This window comes from Tachypleus tridentatus, chromosome 7, assembly GCF_004210375.1.
Source record: "Tachypleus tridentatus isolate NWPU-2018 chromosome 7, ASM421037v1, whole genome shotgun sequence".
NCBI classification, from domain to species: Eukaryota; Metazoa; Arthropoda; class Merostomata; order Xiphosura; family Limulidae; genus Tachypleus; species Tachypleus tridentatus.
Window position 1 is genome coordinate 175,580,923 of NC_134831.1, and position 24,427 is coordinate 175,605,349.

The window sequence follows — 24,427 nt, forward strand, 5'->3', positions numbered from 1 at the left end:
TAAGTATTAACTGTTTAAAATATTGTGTATGTTTGGGTCAACTATTTAAAATATTATGTGTTTGTAAGTGTCAACTGTTTAAAATATTATGTGTATGTTATTGCAACTGTTTGAAATATTATGTGTATGTTATTGCAACTATTTAAAATATTATGTGTTTGTTAGTGTCATCTGTTTAAAAATTATGTATTTTGTTCTATTTAAAATGTAAGTAAGTATCAACTATTTAAAATATTGTGTTGTGTAAGTGCTCAACTATTTAAAATATTATGTGTCATAAGTGTCAACTATATGAAGGATTATGTGTTTGTAAGTGTCAACTGTTTAAAATATTATATGTGTGTAAGTGTCATCTGTAAACTATTTGTGTCACAAAAATACTACAAAAACAGAAATACATGCATTATCTCTTGAATCACAGAGAGACAGAAGAAACAGTAACGTGTACAATACTGGCTGTTCTGTGTAAGTGTAAACTATTTGTGAGACAAAAAAAAACAGTAAATGTACGAAATACATGACTTATCTCTTGTCTTCACAGAGACAGAAGAAACAGTAACGTGTACAATACTGGCTGTTCTGTGTCTTCACGAGACAGAAAAAACAGTAGCATGTACAATACTGACTGTTTTGTGTCTTCACGAGACAGAAGAAACAGTAACATGAACAATGCTGACTGTCCTGTGTCTTCACGAGACAGAAGAAACAGTAACATGTACAATACTGGCTGTCCTGTGTCTTCACGAGACAGAAGAAAGAGTAACATGAACAATGCTGACTGTCCTGTGTCTTCACGAGACAGAAGAAACAGTAACATGTACAATACTGGCTGTCCTGTGTCTTTACCAGACAGAAAAAATAGTAACATGTACAATGCTGGCTGTTCTGTGTCTGTAAGAAAATAACGAAAGAAAGTAGTAGACAATAATTATGGTTTCTCATGTTATAACTTTACTTCGTCAAAAAACTGTTGTTAACATTTTTCATGTAATATCAGATATTTGATTCATAATATTATGACTATCGTGATATTTTAACGTGTAAAAATTATTTATCAGATGTTCCTCTGCCTCTGAGAGACTGATAATATTTAATGGTCAGTTTGTGTCGTCAGAATGTTTCGATTTTAACTTTCTTATTTCACGGATAAACGGCTTCATTTAGAGCTAGACTCCATACGCATGCGTATGTCTTGTTCAACAGGTTGTCGAAAGAGTGCCTCTTGGTGGGTGAGAGTAACAAACTTTTTATTTCTTGGTGATCAGTCAGAGAGTAACAGTGTAATTCGTATGTGCAGACTGACCAGTATAACAGAAAACTGGCTTTCCGTGTCAATCACCTTACCTTATCTGACTGTAGCAGCCCGCGCGCGTTGTAATGGTGTTTTCTAAGAAGTTTGGTTAGTTTTCAACACAATTAGTTTCAATTTAAGACTCTCTTGTTTAAAGAAACGTTTGACATTCACTCTTTGCCATCAATGAATTGCAAAACATTAGTTTTCCGTTGAAATGTTTGTTTTGATTTTCGGCACCAAATAATTTCAGTAGCCTATGTTAAAAGTCTATTTCCAAAGAAAATACACATCTATACGTGGTGAACTATTTCCAACGAAGACATATGAGCTGAAGAGAAAATCTCTCAGAAGACGTTTTTCACACCCAGGTGATAATGTTTACATCCCAGAAACTTCACACCTCACTTCTACCTGTTGACAAAACTGCCAGTCCGACAGCTTGGACGTACCAGCGTGGTGAACGACCTACGAACGATCGTATCTGGTCAGAAAGGTCAACTCGTTCCAGTACTTCAAAAATGGCCTGGCGATCTTCGGAGTGGACAAAGAGCTTTTTGAGGAGAGAAGATGGCTGCATCAGTGACCCCAAGGTTGACCCTGGAATAAACAATCTAAATGTCCGCAAATTCTTCTTCTTGTATGATTATAGAAGGTACAAGCAAGCTGCCATCTTCATCTGTAGACTTGGCCACAGCACCATCAAGGCCATCCTTAAAGATCTGCCAATGCAGATGCTCATGGAAGACATACCTCATAGTTTCCCTATTCTGGAAGCTCTTTATGCCAGAATGTTTCTGTCAGATCAACTTCGCTGTTCCATGAACCTTCTACAGCCAAGCCGGACAGTGATGAAGATGATCCACCTACTGGCTCAACATAATGAAGAAAGTCCTAGCTCTCGTCCTGGTCCACACACAATAGGATACCATCTGCACTCGTGCAAGAAACTTCTAAAGGTAACCAACTTCAAGCAAAATAAGATGCTAACTAACTAACAACATTTTAGTTTAAAATCACAAATATAAGAATCCCCTACAGCATAAAAATCTGAAGTTTTATAACAATGGGTTTTGTTATAGACAACCGATTGTGTAGCTTTGTCCTTAATAAAATAATAAAATGAGAAAAACAAACCTGTATCTCTCCATAACATGAGTTCTCTACAAGCTCAGAAAATGCACGAAATAACTCTCTAATTTGATATTATAACGTAGTTTACTGTAAACTAATATTTATATTACTAACACTATTACTTATATTACCAACCTTGTATAGTAATATTTATATTACTATACTTGTGACACTAATACTTATATCACCAACCTTGTAACAATAATAATTATATTAGAAACACTCTCACAGTAATATTTATATCACTAACCTTGTGACAGTAATATTTATATTATCAACCTTGTGACAGCAATATTAATATTACTAACTTTGTGACAGTAATAGTTATATTATTAACCTTGTGACAGCAATATTCATATTACTAACATTGTGACAGTAATAGTTATATTACCAATCTTGTGACATTAATATTTATATTACTAACCTTGTTCCCCTCGGTGTGGATTCCTGTACGTGGTGAGGGGACTTCCCAGGGAAGGTTATGTTCTTTTAGTTTATCTCTTGTGGAACCTAAACATCCACCCACGTGTTTACCGTACGTGATAACCCATGAAGGGGAGGAGAGTATTCTAATGGTTGAGGGGTCCAACCCTAACACACCACTTTCGCCTTGAATTCCTGTAGACGGGCAGTCTTTCGGTGGCCCCTTGGGTCAATTGCCTGGTCCACTTGGACTAGGGTCAACCAAGTACCAGTGTTGGATGTTCTCAACAGGTGTTGTGAACATTGTATCTGATGCTGGTGTTTGGGTATAGTGCTCACGAAACCCTGGCGTTGCTGCAGTGACCTTTTCTGGCATTGTAGTGCATCCCCTCATAGGGCTCCATGGTGAGTGGGGTCAGTGGGCACCGAAATATTCCTGTTTTTATTATGGGTTCTCCAAATAAAAACTTAAATAAAATACCGTGTTTCTCCGATAATAAGACCTACCCATAAAATAAGACCTAGTGTGATTTTTGGGGATAGTTTTAATATAAGCCCTACCCTTAAAATAAGCCCTAGTTAAGAGTGGCAGGAAGAGGAAAGAAATAAAAAAAATAATTTATTAATTAGTTTAATAGTTAGTTAATTAGTTTGTTTAAGTATTAATCAATTAGTTTAATAGTTTAATAATAGTTTATTTTGAATGGTTAGTTTAATAGTTTTACTTTGTAACTTCATTTTTTTAATATATCAAAATAAGACATCCCCCGAAAATAAGCCCTAGTGTTATATTTTGGAGTGAAAATTAATATAAGCCCTGTCTTATTTTCGGAGAAACACGGTAGTAAAAAAACAGTCCATTGGCAAATTACCACATCTTGCAGATTCTGAACAGCAATCTTCAACGTCTGTAACACTTGTACCTCATTTTCTTATACTACATACTTTTTTAGACAAACATTTAGGGCAGATGTCTCCCTTTTTCATTCAGAAGGACTAGAGGGACTTGCTGGCTCTCAAAAGTCAGTAAAGAAGCTGTGCTCTGGTGACATATTGGTGAAAACATCCACATCTCAACACAGTGAACTCCTCTTGCATTCAAAGGCGATTGGGACTATACCTATTGAGGTTACACCTCATGCTACTTTGAATTCATCATGATGAATTATTGTTGAGAGGAAGTTGAGGAACATCCTTGAGACAGAGATTCTCGCTGGTTTCTCCACCCAAGGAGTTTCTGCAGTGAGATGTATCTCTACTGGCAAAGATGAAGTTACGATGACGACCAATGTCCTCATTTTGACATTTACGTCACCACGTCCGCCTGCCACCATCAAGGCAAGTTACCTTAATTACAGAGTACGGTCATACATTCCAAACTCTCTCAGATGTTTCCAATGTCAGCATTTCGGCCACTCGAAGACATCATGTCGTGGTTCCTTGACGGTTGCAAGGACCACAATGCCTATGAATGTGAAACGGACCCTCACTGCGTCAATTGCAATGGCTCTCACCCGTCCTACTTTCGTTCTTGCCCTAAATGGTTGGAAGAAAAAGAGGTGCAGCATTTTAAAACGATTCAAAACATTACTTACCCTGAGGCTCGAAAATTGCTGTTCACCACTTCATCTCGGACATATGCTGTTGCACTTTATTCCACTACGACAGTGGGAGTGCAGACGGATCTCTCTGTGCCTCCAAAAAATCGTTCTAAAACCAAATGAAAAGTATTTTGATATTTCGATCTCCATGGTTAAAAAAGTTGATGAATCAACTTCAACACCTATCTCTGTCCCTTACATACATTCCAACAAATCCCAAGGTCTACTTCCTTTGGTTCCAGGTACGGGCATTTCCTTGAATACATCTTTTTCTCCCACCCCAAGATGCAAAACGATCATTCGTTCACATCCTCAGTCGCTGGAATCTTCTTCCAACAACAAAGACCTGCCCAGTCGACCCAGGGCAGGATCCATGGAGGTAGATAGACCTCCCTCGAATAAAGACAGTAAAGAAAAAAGGCGTGGTCGTAAATAGAAGGGCTATCCACGCAATTCACCTGCACATAAATATAAATGGCCACCTTGATACAATGGAACTGTCGAGGTTAACATTCCAATATGGATGACATCAAAACACCGATTGCTTCCTACCATCCTGTATTCTTTCCTTATATGAAACATTTCTGAAACCTGCTGATACAGTCATCTTTCGAAGGTTTTCTTTATACAGAAATGACAGTGCATGGAGGGGTGGCACTGTTGATTGATCAGCATGTGCTCCGGTGAAAGTCCTTCACAACTTGTTTTACTGTAGTTTTACTCTTAACATTGTAGACTAGATGTAGACATTGGTTTTATGTTTTTTAAACTTTGTTTTGTTTTACTTTAATTTCCTTTTATGAGTTTTACTAAATTTAATTTTAACTTTTTATCGGATGTTTGGAGTAGATAGCCTAGTTGCTTTGCGCCATAAAACACCAAACCATCCAACTAACCTTGTGACAGTAATATTTATATTACTAACCTTCTGGAGTAATGTTTATATTACTAACATTGTAACAGTATATTTATATCACTAACCTTGTGATAGTAGTATTTATATTATTAACATTGTGACACTAATATTTATCTTGTCAACCTTGTGATAGTAATATTTATATTACTAACCTTGTGACATTATATTATTGATATTATATATAATATATATATAATATTATATTACTAATATTACTTATATTACTCACCTATAAACTGACCTCGAAAGTCCCAAGTCACTACAACAACAACATATAAAATTATTCTCTTCTATGCAACTGTTGCAAGTGTACTAAGTTCCAGAAATATGACTTAAGAAGAAGAAAAGGTTAAAGGTTATTTCTCTTGAACGGAACTTTACATTGTCTTCAAAAGAAACAATTGCTATTGACAGTTTAGGCGACACCCCAAGGAAACTCCGTATCTCGAAATACTAGATGGAAACCTGAAAAGTCATCCTATGCTATTCACTAAGCAAATAAACCAGTCCATTATGTTTTGTTTAAGCCTGCTTTAAAAGAAAAAATAAACAATGAGACATCTTGGTTGTTAAACCGTGGTTGGTAACATGTTTGGGTGAATATTATTGTTTATTATACCACCAAAACACTTTCTGTTCGTAAAAGTAGATCGTAATGACTAATGTTTTCTATATTATGCATAGAATTGTTAAGCCTATTTTGTTTCTCAGAGAAATCTGTTTTCTAAATTATTCATAGATTTGTTAAGCCTATTTCGTTTTCTTTTTAAAACAATATTTTCTACATCACGTATAGAATAATTATTTGTATTCATTTTTATATAGAAAGTTTCACGTTTAATTTTAAGAATTTTAATCGTCCAATTAGGATTTTAAAACTGAAAACAGCTGCCACTTACTAATTTCACGTTTTTTACGATCATATTCAGCTAAGGTACACTATTTTATATTAAAACAATTTTAAAATTATTATCTTTAAGATCATAGTTCGTTTGGACCCACACATCAAGAAACAATTATATTCTCGTCGACGAGCTCTAAACAGAGCCATTGAAGGATTAGGTAACCATGGTGTGGTGGAAACTTCAAACAATGCTCTGATGGGCCTCTTCGATGCCCTGAAAGTTGAGTTTCAGCGTACGATTCACCAGTATAAAATTATCGTTCAAAAACTCAATGTCTTCAGTCTTGACCCCAAAGAATCAAAATCGTGTTCCCTGAGCTATGGTCCTGCTCCAACAAAATCTAGTCACCAAAGGCTGTTGAGTTTGCGACAAGACGAAATTCAGGAACGTTTGATTAAAAATAAAACATTTCTGGATATCGTGGAACCTATCCTCTCAAACCAGCTACTGATCCATCTGCTCTCCGTTTTACAGAAGCGAGTTGAATTCGATAAAGACGTCCTCTTTCAGTTCAATCAACTAAAGAAGGAAGTTAAGGACATCAACCCAAACGTCATTGTTGCTCCGGTTCTGATGAAATTCTCTCAGAGCTATCAGAAAATAATCGAGCTAATTAACAAAGTAAATGAAGAAGACACGGACAGCAGTAGCGACATCTCTGGTTATCATAGCGACTCAGATTCAGCTTTAGCAATAATGAGCGGAAACTCTCCGTTCAGCAGAAGATCATCTAGAGAGATTTTGTCTCGACCTGGTGAGTAAGTAACGTAATAGATTATCGACCTGATGGGTAAGTTACGTACTAGATTATTGACCTGGTGAGAAAGTTAAGTACTAGATTATTGTGCTGGTGAGTAAGTAAAGTACTAGATTATTGTGCTGGTGGGTAAGTTAAGTACTAGATTATTGGTCTGGTGAGTAAGTTAAGTACTAGATTATTGGCCTGGTTAGTAAGTTACGTACTAGATTAAACCTGATGAGTAAGTTACGTATTAGATTATCGATCTGATGAGTAAGTTACGTACTACGTCACTGTTACTTTAAACACATTACACCATTATGAGTTGACACTTTCTGTGTTACTTAAAACGCATTTGACCATCATGACTTGACACTTTCGGTATCACTTTAAACACATCACTACATCGTGACTTGACACTTTCTCTATCACTTTGAATACATTACACCATCAATACTTGACACTTTCTATGTCACTTTAAACGCATTACACCATCATGACTTGACACTTTCTCTATCACTTTTCAGTGAAATATAAAACCTATGAACGTCATTGGTTGTGAATCGATCATATTATGTATTACAAATATTGGATAAAATAAAAATACCAGTGGTATGTTTTGTTATACGAAGAGATATAAACCCTCATTAGGTGATTACATTTTTAATGAAGCCCACATTAACCATGTACATGTTTTGTATTTCTCATATATAAAAACAATATTTCTTATTGACCAAGATCACTTTCGTATAATACCAGAATTGTCAACTTTAGTAGTTTAAAAAGGAACCAACAACAACTCTAACCACGGAATAACAGTATAATACATTACATGACTCTGTTTTCAAAACACGGAATAATATTAACTTATATTACACGACTGTTTTTAAACACGGAATGACATATTATATTACATGACTGTTTTTAAACACGGAATAATATCATATTATATTACATGACTGTTTTTTATATTATATTATATTATATTATATTATATTATATTATATTATATTATATTATATTATATTATATTATATTATATTATATTATATTATATTATATTATATTATATTATATTATATTATATTATATTATATTATATTATATTATATTATATTATATTATATTATATTATATTATATTATATTATATTATATTATATTATATTATATTATATTATATTATATTATATTATATTATATTATATTATATTATATTATATTATATTATATTATATTATATTATATTATATTATATTATATTATATTATATTATATTATATTATATTATATTATATTATATTATATTATATTATATTATATTATATTATATTATATTATATTATATTATATTATATTATATTATATTATATTATATTACACGACTGTTTTAAACATGGAATAACAGTATATTATTTTACATGACTCAGTTTTAAAACACAGTATAACGGTATATTATATAACATGACTCTCTTTTAAAACATGGTATAACAGTGTATTACATGACTTTGTTGTGTTAAGATACAATTATTCATCTACTAGTGCTTGGCGTAAAGTTGTCCAAGGTTGTTTTTGTTGTGGTAGATGTGTAAATTAGTATAGTAAGGGTTAGTAAATGCTATCTACAGTGGAAATTAGTAGATATTACATGCAGTGGGATTTAATAGACATTAATTGTAGTGAGGGATCGTGTTCACTGTGGATATTACACGTAGTGCTGGATCGTGGATACTATACGATTGTGTAGTGTTGCAAGTGAATTTTACGAAAGAAATTTTAATGTAATTATTATGTTACAACTGGCACGTGAATAGAAAGACACAATAACTACATTAAAAGTTTAGAAACACTACTTAATATAAACCTTTCCCCTTTCTCAATCAGCTTGTAGTTCTGAAAGTAAATAAATTTCTAATATTTCCAATACTCATTGCACGACGTGTCCTCATTTAAATTTATCTTACTTATGTTTCGAGCACACACAGAAGGTTTGGAACATCTGATGGTTACAAAAGTGTTTAAACCAAAAACAAAGTTTAAAACTACGTGTTTAATCGCTCGTGTCTTGCACCAAATCGTCAAGATAACTTCATTTAGCCACAGCCCCCTGGTGTAGGAATGTGATAAACAGCAGTATGTACAACCACTACGAGGATATCAAATTACATTTCAAGTGGGTCAGAAGTTTCCCAAACATGCGGTGTTTAATTGCTGAATATATTGTGGTTACGTCAAGTTTTTGAACCCAACAAAGACGCTGCTAAGTTCTGGCCATGTAAAAGCAAATATTTAATTTCGAATGTTATCTGATAACTTTCCTATTTATTCACCGTGTACTTTAACGTTATTTCTTTTTCACGTACAAAGCTATAGGTGAGAAGCTGTTGATATTCATAGTGTTATTTAAATTATTGTTTCATAGACAACCAAAGTGAAGAGATGGATGACTGTTACCAAGGTAATACGTTCAGCAACATTAATTAATGATGAAACCTTCTAACATATTCTGATTTAATCTTAGTTTACAGTTATTGTGGTATACATTTAGTCTTAACTAACCAGTATGTTAACAACCAGACATTCAAATGCATCTTATCCTTCAGCCAGTTTGTTATTCATTTAGTCTTAACTAAGCAGAATATTAACAACCAGACATTCAAATTTATCTTATCCTTCAGCCAGTTTATTATCCATTTAGTCTTGACTAACCAACTAACCAGTATGTTAACAACAAGACATTCAAATTTATCTTATCCTTCAGGCAGTATGTCATCCATTTAGCCTTAACTAACCAGTGTGTTAACAACTGGACATTCAAATTTATCTTATCTTTCAGACAGTTTGTTATCCATTTAGTCTTAATTAACCAGTATGTTAACAACCAGACATTCAAATTTATATTTTCCTTCAGCCAGTTTGTTATCCGTTTAGTCTTAACTAACTACTATGTTAATAATACAACGTTATTATACAGTGGCTAACCCACAACAGCGTTTCAGTTTTAATATGACGTAGTCAACTCTTACATCAATACTAATCAACTCGGCTATCATAGTAGTTGCTTGCTAAGCCTAAAATGACTTCACCCGAGTGTGACTGTTGAAACCTTAGCTTTAAAACTTGGATTTAACACAAGTAGATGAAAGTTCTTTGCTTAGCATTTATTTAATCTTTGGGAATGATCATCAAGCAGGTTCTTTCATGGTGCACTGGGTATTATCTTATTTTACTTTATTCCTTCCCCCCTCTTGCACGTGCACTTAGTTCCCTAAGTCATTACTAGATGGATATGATAAGAGGAACAGTTAATGTCGCGTTTCAATAATGAGACCGTTGTGTTCTTTTAGTAAAGTAATTTCACAAAGTGATTTAATTTTAGTAAACTGCTTTGATCACGTGACACTAACGTTACACGAATATTGGAACTTGATCCCAGCCTTATAGTTGGTGAACAAGTTCTGAGTTTCATAGACGGCCTAAGGGAACTCTTGAGAACATACCTCACAATTTGTAGCAACGTCATTTTACATCTAACGAAGAGGAAAACAAGACAAGACTTGTTCCTGGTTGTCATCAACAAAATGTGTTCATGTAATTATACTCTAACTTGTTTATTAACTTTCATGTGGAATAATTACCTAATGACTGAAGGGAGGAAAAAAATTCTGAGATCTAATAATGTTCAGTTAAGATTAATTATTGTTTCTTTGTTTGATAAGATATTCCCTATGAAGTCATTGTTGAATATGTTATATTACTGAATGAATCATTGTTAAATGTGTTGTTATATTACTGAATGTGTCATCGCTGAATGTGTTATATTAAGTCATTGTTGAATATGTTGTTATATTTTAAGAATGAATCATTGTTGAATGTGTTGTTATATTACTGAATGAGTTATTGTTGAATGTGTTGTTATACTACTGAATGAGTTATTGTTGAATGTGTTATTATACTATTGAATGCGTTATTGTTTAATATGTTGTTAATTACTGAATGAATCATTGTTTAATATGTTATTATATTACTGAATGAGTCATTGTTTAATATGTTGTTATATTACTGAATGAGGCATTGTTGAATGCACTGTTATATTGTTGAATGTGTTGTTATATTACTGAATGAGTCATTGTTGAATGTGTTGTTATATTACTGAATAAGTCATTGTTGAATGTATTGTTGTGTTACTGAATGAGTTATTATGTAGACAGTTTCTTTTTAAGCAGTTAATGTCTATTGTATTACTGTTGAATGAAATATTATTTTATGGGTCACAGTTAGAAGAGGTCTTATCCGGTGAGCTATTGAACTATGACATTTATAGGTTAGTCAGTTGACTAACCTAATAGTATAGCCAAACCAAGTGTGTGAACTTTGCTAAAGTTGACACATACCTTTCTGTAAGGATTATGTTCCACATCTGATTATTTTTCTTCATTTTTGTGTGTTGGACGTAGCTAGCCATTATTACGTCAGAGTGTAGATCGGAGGAACAAAATTCGAACTTTCAACTTTAAGGACTCCATAAAAGTGAAGTAACTTCCTCTATTCTGTTCAAAGATCTGACCATTAGTTTAAAAGAAGGAACGCAGGGAGTTAAACTTACGAAGTTTCTCACGTAGTCATACGTGCGCATTTTTCAAGATCCAACAATTACTGGAATTCTTTTTTGTGGCAATTATTTTTTTCGGTTTTCTTTCTCTTTGTTGGTTGAACCAAATAATAATATATTGCTGTTCGGACACTACTTTTTTTTTTTTTGAAGTTTGGTTTTAACTAGTCCTCTTTCAGATGGAACGGAGTTAATAAACCGTTGAATCATATCACGTGAGCATCCTAGTGGCGCATGCTTGACCCTCATTTATCCTTGAGGCCTATCCTCAACCATCCCTATAATAAACTTAGTTGTAGAGAGGAAGACATCTTTTGGATATCGAGTTTCTCTAACGTCGTTCCATAAGCTAGTCCTGATAGGTATATCATCTCCACGTTTCACATCAGTGATCAGTGTCAGAAACTGCATGGTTTTTACGTCAGTTAATCATCTTTCACTTACCTGTTCGAGAGGTTGCTTTTATCAGTTGTACCGTCTTAACCCCAGGATTTAATTAAAGCTGATTCTATTTTATAATTTCTCTTTTCGTTGAGTTCTAACATCATGCTATCTTTTAACTAAGATAATACAAGTCACGCAATAGAACGACGAAAAGAAATGCTGGTTGTGAGGCGAGTTCAAAAGACGTTTTGTTAAACAGTAAAAAACAATGCGAACTACTTCCATATCGGTATGTAAAACATAACTAAAGTTTTAAAATTATGCTGATACACAAACACAAGATATCTAAATATTAGTTTCACAGGACGGTTCAGTGTAGCCTGAACTGAGATTTTTGTTTGGTATTCGCTTGAAGTTAACATTCGTAAACACAAAAATCACTCGAACTTGAAAGTTAAATCCTCACAGAAATCGTTAAAAACTCTCTCTAGTGACTCAAAGAAACAAGTGAATATTTTCTGTTAAAATCGCTTATTATTAGAGCAAAGCCACGTGAGGTTTCTTCTGTGTCTACGACGGGAATTGAATCCTGAATTCTAGCTTTGAAAATTCCTTAAATTACCACTATCCCACGGTTGCATTCCTGTTAAAAACATATTTGTTAAAATTTAATGTCTGTTAATGAACTACTTTAGATGACCTTCGTTAACGAAGTAATGAATTACTTCAGTATATTTTTATGTAAACTAAATATTACTCACTTAAGCCTTTTCAAGTTCTACTGCCTCATTGGCATTTCAGACCGAAACTTTGTTCAAGACATGAACTCCTGACACGACATTCAATATTTCATACATGTGATACTGATAAGAAACGTAACCAATAACAGCACATATCAGTCTTCGTATTAGATGTTCAGTAATGCCAAAAGCGTTTGATATTAGGTTTCTGTACAGTTTCACACTATATTATATTATTCCCAACCTGTTGCTAGAAGCCTCGGATAAAAAAACTGCGTTAGTATTTTTCTGCCATCTGTTGATAATAATTATAAGCTGTATGAGCTGAATGATTACATGAATTCATACATGTATAACACGCCTATTATTCGTTATAAAAGTCACTTAAACTGTAATTATTGTTTGTTCAGTTGCTTTTCTAGCATCCTTTTTCATTTGTATATCTTGTTTTTCGGGATTTAAATCAGAAAAATGTGAAAGTAGCATTTCAGATCTATTGTTTGTTTCCCACAAGTCAGTGTCTAAGAGGCCTTTCGGTCAAAACCAGAACTCGTCAGATTTTCTGAAATGTTATTTACAAATACAGGACAAGACATTAAAAGCTAGTTTCCTAAATGGTGTTCAAACAGTAACTTTTAAAGTGTATAAGTGTTTTCTTACCAATGCTAACATAAAAGTATTCGATTTTTTTCATTTCAAATTTATATTAAAATTGCATTTTATCATTAACATGAAGGAAACAATAAGTAGAAAAACACATCCAGAACTACTTTAGTCGAACCCCGGGTGTTAATTGTTAAACATAAGTTTAAAAGAATGTTAAATGGTTTGTATTAGTTCATTGTTTTGTAAAATGGTGAGTTAAAATTACTAACTGTAGGGGGAAGATTGCGTTAACCTCTCATGTGTTTAACATCATTCATTTCACATATTTGAGCAGAACTGAGTTGATGTAATACATCGCTACTGTGGTATGTTCTTTCCAGCGTGACTGCGAGTAGCCAAGTGATTAACGTACCGAGCTGTGAATCAACAAGCCAATGGTTTTCGTTCCATCGCCACAAAATTGTGCTTCGCACAAGGAGTCACGGTTTCTTTTATAAGAGTGAATGTTATGTCCCACTGTTTCATTAGACTAACCTAACACTCGCCTATAATGCTGTTGACTTCCATGTCAGTTCAACATCTTGGTTGGCTAGCGTATTGTATTCCTTTTGTAGTTCTGAGTGCATTTCCGAAAATAAACCAAAAAACAAAAATTGTGGTTGAAAGTAAATGTTGATTGAATATAAGAATTTATTGTTGGTTGAATTTAATACTTGGGTGATGTAATAAAAACATTATAACTTGAAGAAAATGGCTTACCTTCCAAAATAATTTAGGATACATGATTCTTGCATTAAGACATATTAAACGTACTTGTTTGGCTCAAAGTTATGTTGGTTGCATGTAATTTGAAGTAAAGTGAACGTTAGTGCTGTTTGAAATCAAATAATGAAACCCTACTTTACACTGCAGGAACGATCAGTTGTTAGTTGGTTTTTTTAACTTGTTTCGCTCCTAAATAGTATACGAACTTAAACTACGTTATCATGAGAGGAGGTTTAGTCTAAAACCAAGAGGAATATCTTACTTAAACGTATGTCACATATTTCATATATGCATTATTAGGTTTCATATATACATCATTAGGTTTCATATATAAACCATTAAGATTCACATACATCATTAGGTTTCATATATACATCATTACGTATCATGTATGCTTCACTATAAAAAGTTTGTACAGGAAAGGAATTGTACTAAAGTGAAGATTAAAGTCTCTCGTTTTCAAGAATATTGTAATCAAACACGTGTCTAGACGCAACATTAAAGCAGTTCATATAAGTTTATTTTTATGTATACCAGTGTCTGCAGTTCTACAACACTGTACAAGTTCTATATATATATATATATATACCAGTGTCTGCAGTTCTACAACAATGTACAAGTTTTATATATATATACCAGTGTCTGCAGTTCTACAACAATGTACCAGTTTTACATATATATACCGGGGTCTGCAGTTCTACAACAATGTACAAGTTTTGTTATATATACCCGGGTCTGCAGTTCTACAACAATGTACAAGTTTTATATATATATATATACCAGGGTCTGCAGTTCTACAACAATGTACAAGTTATATACATATACATATATATATACCAGGGTCTGTAGTTCTACAACAATGTACCAGTTTTATATATATATATATACCAGGGTCTGCAGTTCTACAACAATGTACAAGTTTTATATATATACCAGGGTCTGTAGTTCTACAACAATGTACCAGTTTTATAAATATATATATATATATATATACCAGGGTCTGCAGTTCTACAACAATGTACAAGTTTTATATATATATACCAGTGTCTGCAGTTCTACAACAATGTACCAGTTTTACATATATATACCGGGGTCTGCAGTTCTACAACAATGTACAAGTTTTGTTATATATACCCGGGTCTGCAGTTCTACAACAATGTACAAGTTTTATATATATATATATATACCAGTGTCTGCAGTTCTACAACAATGTACAAGTTTTATATATATATACCAGTGTCTGCAGTTCTACAACAATGTACCAGTTTTACATATATATACCAGGGTCTGCAGTTCTACAACAATGTACAAGTTTTGTTATATATACCCGGGTCTGCAGTTCTACAACAATGTACAAGTTTTTATATATATATATATATATACCAGGGTTTGCAGTTCTACAACAATGTACAAGTTATATACATATACATATATATATACCAGGGTCTGTAGTTCTACAACAATGTACCAGTTTTATATATATATATATACCAGGGTCTGCAGTTCTACAACAATGTACAAGTTTTATATATATACCAGGGTCTGTAGTTCTACAACAATGTACCAGTTTTATATATATATATATATACCAGGGTCTGCAGTTCTACAACAATGTACAAGTTTTGTTATATATACCAGGGTCTGCAGTTCTACAACAATGTACAAGTTTTATATATATATATATATATATACCAGGGTCTGCAGTTCTACAACAATGTACAACAATACATATTATATATATACCAGGGTCTGTAGTTCTACAACAATGTACCAGTTTTATATATATATATATACCAGGGTCTGCAGTTCTACAACAATGTACAAGTTTTATATATATACCAGGGTCTGTAGTTCTACAACAATGTACCAGTTTTATATATATATATATATACCAGGGTCTGCAGTTCTACAACAATGTACAAGTTATATATATATACCAGTGTCTGCAGTTCTACAACAATGTACAAGTTTTATATATATACCAGGGTCTGCAGTTCTACAACAATGTACAAGTTTTGTTATATATACCAGGGTCTGTAGTTCTACAAGAATGTACAAGTTTTGTTATATATACCAGGGTCTGTAGTTCTACAACAATGTACAAGTTTTATATATACACCAGGGTCTGTAGTTCTACAACAATGTACAAGTTTTGTTATATATTCCAGGGTCTGCAGTTCTACAACAATGTTATATATATATACCAAGTTCTACAACAATGTACAAGTTTTATATATATACCAGGGTCTACAGTTCTACAACAATGTACAAGTTTTGTTATATATACCAGGGTCTGCAGTTCTACAACAATGTACAAGTTTTATATATATACCAGGGTCTGTAGGTCTACAAGAATGTACAAGTTTTGTTATATATACCAGGGTCTGTAGTTCTACAACAATGTACAAGTTTTATATATACACCAGGGTCTGTAGTTCTACAACAATGTACAAGTTTTGTTATATATTCCAGGGTCTGCAGTTCTACAACAATGTACCAGTTTATATATATATATACCAGGGTCTGCAGTTCTACAACAATGTACAAGTTTTATATATATATATATACCAGGGTCTGCAGTTCTACAACAATGTACAAGTTATATATATATACCAGGGTCTGTAGTTCTACAACAATGTACAAGTTTTATATATATACCAGGGTCTGTAGTTCTACAAGAATGTACGAGTTTTGTTATATATACCAGGGTCAGTAGTTCTACAACAAAGTATATGTTTATCGTAATTACGAGAAACCCAATTTAAATGAAAATGTGCCTCAGAACGGCTAGTATTGGTATTAACTTGAAGATGACCTAAGGAGTTCCAAAAGTTGTTTTCTGCTTTATTAGTAAAAGTGTTAATACCCATACCAGCCGTTCTTAGATACAAGGAATGTGTGTTTTTATGTATCTGAACTCTATTGTTCTGTAGCAATGATTTTGTTTTTCAGGTAGTATTGAATGTACAACGAAGCAAACAAACTACGTGTTTGTTTCTGAGGAGAAACTTAGTTCTTGCCATAAAACCCAGAAGTCCAATGACAAAGAGAAATTTTCTAATGGTAAAATATCACCTTTTGATTACTTTATATCTTGTAAACATTGCGTTATTTTTACTTGTAATTTGCTTCACGTAGTTTCACAAACCCGGATCTGTTGTTTATGTCCCCATGGTAGGACAGCGGTAAGTTCACAGACTTACAATTCTAAACTCCGGGATTTGATTCCCTTATGTACACAGCAGACAAACTAATGTGGCTTTGCATTAACACAACCAAAACAACCTATTAAATGTTTCATTATTCTTTATCACCAATATTAAGTACATGTTTTAAAGATCGCTAGAACGTGTGTAGATTGAATGTAATATCTAAAGTTTTACCAAAGAATGTTTGTTTGTTTGTTTGTTTATTTTTGAATTTCGCACAAAGTTACACGAGCGCTATCTACGTTAGCCATCCCTAATTTAGTAGTGTAAGACTAGAGGGAAGGCAGCTAGTCATCACCACCCACTGCCAACTCTTGAACTACTCTTTCACCAAGAAATAGTGAGATTGATCGTCACATTGTAATGCCTTCACGACTGGAATGGCGAGCATGTTTGGTGTGACGGGAATCCGAACCTGCGACTCTCGGATTACGAGTCGACTGCCTTAATCATCTGACCATGGCCAAAGGAAAGTTTTTCAAAGGACATATGTCTTAAAAGGAAGAATGTCATATTTTTGTTACTCTTGGTTTGAACTGTTAATCTGTAAAATTATTGAGAATTCATATCTGCACGTTTGTGTTCGACACAACTATTAAAAGATTGTTTGTCGTTGTTTCAGAGTAGCAATGTAAATGAAAAATGTCTTTAACACCTTTTGATCGTGTTGTTGTAACGTGTCATAAAACTAATTCTATGTCTTTAACCAGTATTCGATTGGCCATGAGGTAATATTGTATTAAAAAAAAGGCTCAGTAGTTTTATTCATTATTAGAACATGGGATTACTAATCATACCAGAAGCCCCTACACTTAACCTTCATATTAATATCTTTACCACAGCTACCCAACACCACCCTCAAACTACTTACCAGAGGTCAGACAACCACCCTCTAAACTACCTACTAGAGGGAAAACAGTCACCCAACAACGTACTCTAAATATTTACTAGAAGGGAGAAAACCACCCAACACCACCCTCTAAACTACTTACCAGAGGGAAGACAACCATCCTCTAAACTACTTACTAGAGGGAAGGAAGACAGCCACCCAACAACGTACTCTAAATACTTACCAGAAAGGAGAAAACTACCCAACACCACCCTCTAAACTACTTACCAGAGGGCAGACAACCACCCTCTAAACTACTTACCAGAGGGAAGAAAACCATCCAACATCACCCTCTAAACTACTTACCAGAGGGAAGACAACCGCCAAACACCACTCTCTGTCACATATACTCTGTTTGTCTCTCCTAGCCGCCTAAAGGGTTTGGCTGATACCTTTACCATGCTCATATAACTGAAAATAAGAACGTTTCAGCGGTATCATGTTTCGAACCTTCGATTCGCAGTTTATACCACAGCTGAATGGAGTCATCACATAAATCTGTAATTTTCTAAAGATTTCATCAAAAGTGTATTAATTTTCATCATTATTTTCTGAAGTTAAACTAAGAATATTGCATACTGGTAAGTTATTTATATGTGTTATTTATTTAAATATATTGTATTTATACATTTAGGAACTTATTCCTGTAACAAGTCCGAAAATAGTTCCGGTAAAGTCAATAAAGGCGCCATATTAGATGATGAAACTGGTGACGACCTCTTACAGATGAAAGCATTAAAACAAGAAATAGACTTCTTACAGACTGAACTCAAGAAAGCGAAGAAAACGATAGCAGTCATGCAAGAGAGAGAGACGTTGTTGACAGACAGGTAAAATGAGTAGCAGTCATGTAAGACAGAGAAACGTTAATAACTGACAATTAACAGTAGTCACGCAATGGAGAAACGTTAACTGACAGTTAAACAACAGTAGTCATGTAAAACAGAGAAACGTTAATAACCGACAGTTAAAAAGTCTGAAATATTTTTTCTTACTCTCTTATCTCTAGTAATAAGTGAATGTATCCCCAGTGGTGTCATTTTTTTTCTTTAATTAAAAAAACTAAATGAAAAAAAAACTAACAGTTTGCTGTGGTTTGTTTGTTTTGAATCTTGCGCAAAGTTACACGAGGGCTATCTGCGCTATCCGTTCCTAATTTAGCAGTGTAAGACTAGAGGGAAGTCAACTAGTCATCACCATCCACCGTCAACTTTTGGGAACTCTTTTTCCAACGAATAGTGGGATTGACCGCAACATTATTATAAAGCCCACACGGCTTAAAAGACGAGCATGTTTGGTGTGATGGGGATTCGAATTCGTGACCCTCAGATTACGAAACGAGCGCTCCTCACCACCTGGCCAGGCCGGGCCTAACTGCTGTGATTTTACTTCAACATTTCCTCATTCAACATTGAATCATAAATTGTAATTATCGTTACATCCATTGTAGCGAATTCATTGTTAATCTCTTAAACAGAATTATTAAATACATTTTGTAGCCTCTGAAAGGAATGTAACTATTACATAGATATAAGTAGTTCTTTTTCATACAAATTGTATTATTTATACACTAGGTCACGTATTAGTACACTGATATTATAGCTAAATATTACTTTCCCTTTTTCTTTTTTCGTTGTATTTACAACTACGACCTACTATAGATTAGCACAACAAGCCCAGAAGATGCTAGAACGTGGAGTCAAGTTTGAGAATGTTTCACTCGGAGATAAAAGACCAACAGCTTTGATTCGTCGCTATGGTAATCTGTACGCTCAAGCTCGTGTAGATGCGTTGGATTCCTTGGAGAACCTTCCAGAACTTCAGTATGCTGATGAGTTAAAGTCGAAAATCCTCTTCTCTGTTGTTGTGGTTAGTGTTTAGTTATAGAAATAAATCAAACAGTTGGAGTTTATTTAGAGTTTAACTATAAATATAAAACTTGGAAACTTCTATGGGTCACAAGTGTAAAACTTTCAATATTAAATAGTATTATATTACAAATTAGAACTGTTACTGAAAGACAGATTCCATATTAGTGCAAGACGTTTTGATCGCTGGTGTGACCATTTTCAAGAACAAAAGTTTTAAAATAATTTGATTGCGTCTATATTTATCGTACCTGATCTGAAATCAAATATTTCATTCTGTAAAAATTGTAAGTTGGAATATAATGCTGTTTAATATTTAAAGTTGTACAGACCTCCACTTCTAATCCATTTCTATTTCATATCCATTTTGGTATACCCTCCATACTAGTGATTGGTTTGTTTTGAAATTCGCGCAAAGCTACACGAGAGCTATCTTCGCTAGCCGTCCCTAATTTAGCAGTGTAAGACTAGAGGGAAGGCAACTAGTCATCACCGCCCACCGCCAACTCTTGGGCTATGAGATTAACCGTCACATTATACGTCCCCACGGCTGGGAGGGCGAGCATGTTTAGCGCGACGGGGATTCGAACCCTCGCCCCCGAATTACGAGTCGAGTGCCTTATCCACCCGGCCATGCTAGGCCCCATACAAGTAAAAACTACAAATTTACGTACATAGTGACTTCGTCTTGAAAGATTCATTACAAAAATTATGTAACCTTCTGAATTTAAAAAATCATATGATCGTAGTTTTAATTAAAGACTTGTAATTGAAATTCTATACAATTTATTTTAAACAAAGTTTGGGAATTGCTGCATTTTCATCTTATTCTAAATATAAGTAGATATATTTTTAATTAATCAGTAACTATTTCCGATCCAGAGTTTCTCCAGTAGATATTTTGTTCGGTTTACCTGGGTGAAATAGCATCGTCTCTTATGGCTATCTAAGATCTCTTACGGTGTCATTGTACACACTATGACATATTTGCTGATCACAGAGAAGCACCTGGTTCCTGAAAGGCACGTGATATCAAACCATAAAATCGCTATTAGATGATATAAACATATTCAGCCTAGATAAAGCAGCAGCGAGGGCGGGTTGTCTTCAAACCAAAACACAAAAAGAACAGAAGTATTACCGTTATCGAAGTCAGTAGTTTATGTGACCGTAATGATTAATTCGTTAACGGACTGGGCTCGTTTCAGTGTGTAGCGAGCTAGACGTGAAGTTTCGTGATTCGAGTCCAGTTACCTGTACGTTATAAAAGTATCGACCAAACACCAGAATTGCCTAAAAGTTGGCGGATGGGTGTTCTTGTCCACCTTCCCTCTAGTCTGCCGGTAAATGACTCTCGAGATCAAATTCCGACGTTTACCTCAAATAAAAGCAAAACAGGTTCATGCGAAGTCGGGTTAAATGATGTCTGGTTGAATTCATGTGACCGTCAAAGCATTAGCTATCCTGATATTATACATGACTAACACGTGGTGTACATGTTTTTTCATCACAGCTAGCCTTCAGTTCCGTACAAAATACGATAACAGCCATTAAAAACAAGGTCCGAAACACACTACATATTCCACAAGTTGTGATGCGTGACTTGAACTCGGAGATCGCGATAAAAGAAGTGGAAGCTAGCGTCGATCTCTATCTTAAGGCTACAGTGAACACGTTCAATATTGACCCTAACGTCGAGGTACGTAAAATTATTATTCTTAAAGTAATCCGCTCACATCAACATAACTGCGTTCAGAAAATAATACACTCCAAACAACTATGACGTAGCTGTGAAAACCAAGTTCTCAACTCTTTACATCTCTTTTTATCAAGAATTGTTATAGGTTCTCATTTCTCAATATCTATTTTTATCAAGAATTGTTCTAGGTTCTCATTTTTCCATATATTTTTAAGAATTGTTCTAGGTTTTTATTTCTCTATATATTTTAAGAAATTTCTAGATTCTTATTTCTCTCCATTTTTAAGAGTATTTCTAGGTTCTCATCTTTCCATATTTTTTTTACTTCACATACTGAAGTACTTTGGTTGTCCTTACTTCTAGAACCATTACTTATTATTGAATTGTGATAGTATATTAAATTTTACTACCATGTTTTCTGTCCAGGAGGTGTGTTCCCAGATCTGGGCCACCCTGTATGACTACCCGTGCCTTAAAACCTGTGAAGGACTCCTTCAGTACGTGAGGGACACAGCAAGACTAGCATGGGGCCTGGCCACCCAGACCCCACCCTTTGTCATAGATTATCAAACACGCACCTTCAACAGTAATTTACACGTGAGATTCCATTCATCCAATCAGGATTCTGATCAGATTAAGACATACCTCTGGCCATCTCTCTTGGAAGGTACAAATGGTCCCTGTGTTCACAGAGGGGTCGTTATCACAGGATGAAACAGCTTGATTTCATTCATCGTTTTCTGAAATTTCAAAGTAGGAAAATCACAAGGACGCAACAAAACCTGGATGGACCCAAAGGGATTGGGTTATTAAAGTATCAATCATCACATATCGATTCAAACCAGACTGAAACAATAAAAGATGGACCGTCATGATCTCCAACTATCATATATACGTCAGTTAAATTACTGTTGTTCAGAGGAGTGGCTTCATTAGAAAGAAATCTGGAAAGCGAAGTGGTAAACTGGTAACGAAGCCAACAGAAAGATTAGCAAAGGTGTGGTGAAGAGGACTAGATATAATCAACTCATACAGGTCGCAACTTCTTTTCAATTTAGCAAATCGTAATGATTTACATAAATAAATGTTTTATAAACCACTAACTTTCACGTTATTAATGTGTAACGTTTACAATTCTAAGCTAACATTTTCACCATCCTACAAATAACACATGTAACTTATAAATATATGCATAAATGCAAACAAATAATCCACAGAAATTACTTAAGATTGTAATATTTTCTGTAAGAATATTCATAAACAAAATTATCCCTATAAACAATGATATATCTATAAACAATATTTATTCTCGTAACTGGTAAACAAAGATATGCCTAAAAAATTGAAATTAATAAAGCTAATGTAGCTTCCACTTCTAAGCACATTATTAATGTGTGTGTGTGTGTACCTGGATTCTAATACTTAATGTAAACATGTTTTAACACAAGCATATAATGTCATGATTCGTCAGCTTAAGTCATTCCTGGATTGTTTTTCTTCAATGAAATTACGTATTCTATTGAGAAGAAAAATTTACAGTTTCATACTTATAACAGTGTTTGTCAAGAAACCACACTATATGTACATGGTAACCTCAATCTTTATAATTTACGAGTACAAATTTTTAAAACTATAACTAGGCTTAAAAGGTTTTACTCGCAAAGCGAGATAATAACAGCGTAAAAGACACCATTTTGATGGGTCAGAGTAACATACAAAAAGGCCTAAGTTATAATAATATATGATAGTCAGTTATATTCAGTTAGGGTATTTCGTTAATAACAACATGTAGTTGGAAGAAAATAGTGTTCTCTTCCCACGAGGACACTGCTAATGATGTTTGAATAAATGCACTGAGGAACAGATCGATATGTGTACTTGTACAGTTTTTTTTCTTACTCTTGCTAACGTTTATCGAATTTTTTCCTCACAAATAATGAGCACTTTATATTTTTTCAATACATGTAGTACAATTTGTCAAACGTGCAATGTTTGCACTAAAGATAGTGCATTTCATTACGTGCACTTATATAATGTATAATTAATTAAACAAAATATTTACAACTTTGCTGGATTTCACATTTTTAGCTGAAAAACGTGACACTTATTTTTAAAGGGTTGAATATATATTTTTTAATAGCTTAACAATTACCAAACACAGATGGAAACTGATTTATTATCTGTATGTTTAGAAACATACTAACATATTTCTACGATATAGAAATCTATAGTTTGTTTATGAAACTATAGAATGGGGCCGTCTGTAAACCAGGTAATAGTTTCCAAAGTTTCAGTTTATATTGACTGCCTTTACTCTAATAATTCCATTACCATAATAACTAACATAATTATCATTCCCTGAAATAATTCCTTATAAATGAAACAAAAAGATAATGATAAAGAACTCATACATTTCATAAAATTACCAAGTGTTTAAAGCATGACGTGTTACATGAACTGGAGTTAAAGTTTACTTTATTATATAGCAGTGATAATCTGGAGAATGCAACAGCTTAGAAGAGCCAACAAGTTCCCAAACTTTATATTACAAAAAAGAAACAGGAAAAACTGTTTCGTCTCAACGCTAAATATACCATACCAAGTCCAGTTTGTTTACATATTGTCGTAGTGTGTTGTTTTTAGTAAA

The 24,427-nt window shown here is 33.8% G+C and overlaps 1 protein-coding gene across 1 annotated transcript; it reads left to right on the forward strand.

Moving 5' to 3' along the window:
* Window positions 1–611: 611 nt before the first annotated feature.
* LOC143257880 (uncharacterized) lies at window positions 612–23,645 on the forward strand. Its single transcript, XM_076516906.1, has 9 exons — window positions 612–893; window positions 1,663–2,250; window positions 6,346–7,028; window positions 10,445–10,599; window positions 17,068–17,178; window positions 18,848–19,043; window positions 19,875–20,082; window positions 21,595–21,780; window positions 22,207–23,645. Exons 1-9 carry the CDS (start codon window positions 612–614, stop codon window positions 22,492–22,494), a joined length of 2,697 nt encoding a protein of 898 aa, XP_076373021.1. The 3' UTR covers window positions 22,495–23,645.
* Window positions 23,646–24,427: the final 782 nt, after the last annotated feature.

Excerpts from the sequence above, each read along its gene's own strand:
- LOC143257880 (XM_076516906.1), top strand. The coding sequence starts at position 612 with ATGTACAATACTGACTGTTTTGTGTCTTCACGAGACAGAAGAAACAGT. Across the intron at positions 17,179-18,847 it reads CAAAGAGAAATTTTCTAATG|GAACTTATTCCTGTAACAAG; the intron begins GTAAAATATCAC and ends TTATACATTTAG. Across the intron at positions 20,083-21,594 it reads TCCTCTTCTCTGTTGTTGTG|CTAGCCTTCAGTTCCGTACA; the intron begins GTTAGTGTTTAG and ends TTTTCATCACAG.